General features: G+C 50.9%; 1 protein-coding gene across 1 annotated transcript; it reads right to left on the bottom strand.

Annotated features, from left to right (window-relative positions):
- Positions 1 to 2,299: 2,299 nt before the first annotated feature.
- LOC124679790 (myb-related protein Zm38-like) lies at positions 2,300 to 3,522 on the bottom strand. The gene has a single exon (XM_047215283.1). The coding sequence runs from the start codon at positions 3,324 to 3,326 to the stop codon at positions 2,559 to 2,561; it is 768 nt and encodes a 255-aa protein (XP_047071239.1). The 5' UTR covers positions 3,327 to 3,522; the 3' UTR covers positions 2,300 to 2,558.
- Positions 3,523 to 4,718: the final 1,196 nt, after the last annotated feature.

Genomic DNA, 4,718 nt, shown 5'->3' with positions numbered 1-4,718 from the left:
CCCGCCGCCATCAACCTTCAACGTGCTTCTTGACTCCTACTGGTTCGATTAAACCTTAGTTTCTTACTGAGGGAAACTTGCTGCTGTGCGCATCACACCTTCCTCTTGGGGTTCCCAACGGACGTGTCAACTATACGCATCAGGGGTCTTCTTCCCCAGCTCGCCCAAGCATATTTTAACTCTCTCTCCTCCATTGTTGCTGAGCTCAAATCTAGAGGATATCTCGCCCCATCCAACCAATCAAGCCCATACGTACTTTGAGGAGTGGAGGAGGAGGTCCCGATCAACACATGCACCAAGAAAGAATTCGACAATCCCACCTAGTCGTTTGTGGATCTTGTAACCTAGGGTTCCTTTGTGGGTTCTCTTGAGATGAGCCCATATGGAGACTAGCTTGGTGTTGTACTAGTCCCATAGGGTGTTGAGAGCCTCCGGCTGTTGTGGAGCTCGCCCCAACCTTGTGTGAAGGAACCGCCACCGTGATCGAGCTTGATAGTGGAGAGGTGAAGACTCCTTTGTGGGGTCTTCACGAGGAACAAGGTGAAACCTTCGTGGATGTTGGAACCTTGGTGGTCCACACCTCCTCAATGCAGACGTACTCCCTTTTGTGGGAAGAACTGTGGTAAACACATCACGTCTCATCTCCGCTACCGTCCTCCCGGTTGTCTCGCTTCCCTAACACTTGTTCTTACGTGTTCCTATTGTTTTTCTTGCATTGCATCATATTAGGATCACCGTACTTGGATAAAGTTATGACCTTTGCTTCCGCATCGCCTAAAACTGAAAAAATACTAAAATTGGTATAGCGCCTATTCACCCCCCCCCCCCCTCCCCTCTAGTGGCGCCACGATACATTCACTTTCCTGTTTAGGGCTTCTTTGATTCAGAATATCTTCATAGGGATTTTGCAGGATATTTTTACGAATTTTGAATATGATAGTTGTTTGATTTGCAACATGGAGTCCCATAAGAATTTTCCTTAGGAGTGTTTTGCTCTCAAATCTCTTTGTAAGAACCCTCTAGTTTCACTTGAGGAGTTATACGAAGTCTTGTGGATACAAGATCATGTGGGATTAGAATGTTTATGATATTGCAATCGTGTGTATATTCTAAGGAATCATGAGAGTTAACGAGATCGTTATTATAAGTTAGGGCTGGTGGTTGTCCGTTCACTCATCTCTTCATCCGCTCGGCCTCTGCCGCCTCTCTATGTTGTCCCGCGTCACGGAATTACCTTGTTGACAATTGCTTGAAATCATCTAAGCTTGCATAGAGGTACCTGGTCATATGGTTTTTGGCGTGGCACATACACCTTTGCTAGTATAGAGAAAATACCTAGTATGTGCTAGCACATGCACCTTGCTATTATCTCGAAGGTCTCTAGAGGATGTCCAAAACTAGCCAATCTTTTAAGCTCATCATAAGCACACCGATAGCATAAGGTACATGGCAGTATATATGTCATGTCGGCAATCAAATACAAAAATCGAACCAGGGATGGATCGGATACCTAGCGGACCGTCGCTATCCGGCGGGCACGGGCCCTCCTCCCTCCTCGTTCGGCAACCCACTGCCGCGTGCGTGCGCATACGATCTGCACTATCCAAGCCTGAAAACCCTCATCCACTGACTCACTCGCCTTCTAGCACAGCAACTTCAGAGAAGGCAGTCCATTTCTAGCACAAGGAGATAAGGATCCGGCGAAAAGGCACAAAATCAACAAGAAGCTCGGTCCATTTTGCAATGATAGGAGGAAAAGAAGGAAAATGTCAGCCTTGCCTCTTTTCTATGTCTCGAGAGTTCAGACTGACCCAGCGATCGAGTCGAACAACAGAGCAACACAAAAGCGGCAACAGAATCTAGCTAGGAGCGCAACAACACGGAGCGGCGCCTCAATCCAACAACAACAACAACAACTTGGATCCTTCCAACGCCGCTGCAGCGGCATCTCAACCGTGACGCGCAACTTGCAGCCGCCCGAACCGAAACAGGGCAAGCTCTCTGTGGTTCGAAAGCAACGGCGCCGGAAAGGCAGCAGCTTTACCTAACTTTGCCAGCTCCAGATAACTACACAGCCGATCTGCATCACCGTTTTCAACAGTCTTGATGACTCTGTAGAGTGCAACGAGCACAGGACCTGGGATGCTACGTTCCACAGATGCTGAGATAGACATGAGAACAGCACTGAATCTAGAGCATATTGTATACTTATCCAGGAAACTGAGAAATTGTTCTTGACGGTTTCCGCTGCTAGCAGAGAAGCTCGATCTTCTCATAAGGAAAACTGAAAGATTGGGAATTTGCACGGATCATCGATTGTTATTATTTCATCCTTGACATAAGCGGGGCAGTAAATATTTTACACAAAATGGGGGCAAGTCGTCGAAGGAGAGCAGGGAGGATCGAGCTACGGATCCTCGCCCATGCATGATTCGCCTCCTCCTCCTCCTCACCCTGTATTTTCTTTCCTACTAGACTAAAAACTAAGAAGTTGGCAGCAGTAACAATTTACAGCGCGCGGAGGTCGTGTGATGGATCGTAATCCTTGTTGGCTAGTTTCACTTCATGGGAAGGCTTCTGAAGTCCAGCATGCCGGCCCTGAGGCCGAGGAAGTTGCTGCTGCAGACGCACTCGGCAGGTCGGCCCAGGCTGCAGCGGAAGCAGAGGGCGCCACCGCCCTGCACCTGCTCCATCTTCACGGGCTTGGCGTGCGTTCTAGCCGGCGGTGGCAGCGGACGTATCTCCTCCTGTTGGAACGGGAGGCTGATGCAGAGGTCCAGGTTGAGGTCCGGGCACCTGGGCGGCTTGCTCTCCGCCTGCTCCTCCTTCGGGGCAGGGGTCGCGGTCGTCGGCGCCGGCGGGGACAGAACTAGCTGCGGCGGCGGCTTGGGCGCCTCAGGGAGTACAGCCTGCGCGAAGGACACGGCGGTGGGCGTGGCGACGGGGCGGTGCGTGACGGGGTCGATCCCTTTCCCGAGGAGCTTCCTCCGGATGTGCGTGTTCCAGTAGTTCTTGATCTCGTTGTCCGTCCTGCCGGGCAGCCTGGCGGCGATGAGCGACCACTTGTTGCCGAGGACGGCGTGGAGCTTGACGATGAGGTCGTCCTCGTCGCGGCTGAAGTTGCCGCGCTTGAGGTCCGGGCGGAGGTAGTTGATCCAGCGGAGGCGGCAGCTCTTGCCGCAGCGCAGCAGGCCGGCCGCGCCCGGCAGCGAGCGCCAGCAGCCTTCCCCGTGCGCGCGCACGTGGGCCACCAGCCGCTCGTCCTCCTCCCGCGTCCACGCGCCCTTGTTCGTGTGCGCCTTCTCGCAGCACGGCGACCGCCCCATGGCTGGTTCTGGTGCTCGACCCGATCGGTGTATGTATCCACCGTAGAAGCTTGGCAGCTCACGTGTGGTGCGGCGTGCGTCCTAGAGTGGGGAGGTGAAGTCGGGCGGGTTTATATAGCTAGGCGGCGCTTCTCTTCTCTCTCGGGAGGTGGGGAGGTGATGAGGATGACGAGGAGTTGGTTGGTTGGGTGGAGGGAGGGCGGAGGTGGTTAGGGTGACGGACGGCATGAGCATGACACGACCTGGCCTCGCCGAGCGTAGCGGCTGCCACGCCGGCCCCCGCGCGCGCGCATGCGGTGGAGGTAGGTGCAAAGTGAGCAACTAGTGTGATCTAGGTAGGGCACTGCTAGAGAGTGCGTAACGGTGAACGGTGGCGTCGGCATGTGCGGTGCTGACACATGTGGCGGCCGGGCGGTGATGCGGATGGCCTGCCTACCTCCCTCCATCTGCATCTACGGCCGACTTTGCCGCTCCATCTTGATTTTCCCGCCACCGTTTCTCCCTATCGAGGAGCCCCTTGTTACAGTGCATTGATTTTTCCCTTATCTCGTTCCTTGCCCATCGACATTCGATCTGTTATTTATTCGAAAAAAAAATCGATCTGTTATTTATTTTATAAAACAAATACTACATAATATAGAGATATTACTTACACCCAGCATCTGTAACAATGAAATATCATTAAAACACTACATAGGCTATAAAAAAGGAAAATAACGATCAACTCTCCGCAACAACCGGTACGGGAAAGTCAAGGTGCCAACGGCCAAATGTTGTGCTAACAGTTTTTTATCCTGCATAAAGATTATTATTACTTAATCACTGATGTTAATTTAAATAATCGTTTGAAATTCCAAATTATAAAGAGTTGTGATATCAGGTGTAAGGGTTAATAAGATTGATATGGTAGTATTATCAGCAAGGTGTTAATTCTTTCTTGGAAGCTCAACCGAAATGAATGGAGAAGTTAAACGTGCTAGGATTAGATTAGTGTGAGGATGGGTGACCAATTGTGAAGTTAGACCATTAGTCTAATTTGACTTAAGATTAAGTGTAGTAATTCGAGCCAGAATTTTCAAACGGCTGTTAGTTCTATGCTAACGGCAAATGGGTTTGTGCCGACGGTGGCTATCGGCACATCCTATACCAACGGCCAAATTGGCATGTGCCGACGGTTTATGGCCGTCGGCACCTTGACTGATTCTCGTAGTGAGCTCACAAGCCATCGCTAAAGACTACACACGCAATACAATATGGCTCTCGAAAAGCGACACTGTCAAGAAAGAAAATCGTGCATAAGCATCGTCGTAGCCCAATCCAAGATCTCAAAATTTCACTCCCAACAAAGTTTGAATTCTCAAAACAATACATTCAGCAAAGTTATCAGGCACA

The sequence above is a fragment of the Lolium rigidum genome, chromosome 1 (assembly GCF_022539505.1).
Source record: "Lolium rigidum isolate FL_2022 chromosome 1, APGP_CSIRO_Lrig_0.1, whole genome shotgun sequence".
In the NCBI taxonomy this organism is placed as follows: domain Eukaryota; kingdom Viridiplantae; phylum Streptophyta; class Magnoliopsida; order Poales; family Poaceae; genus Lolium; species Lolium rigidum.
Note: the sequence above shows the minus strand (reverse complement) of the source record. Positions and strands in the feature narration are given on the sequence as shown.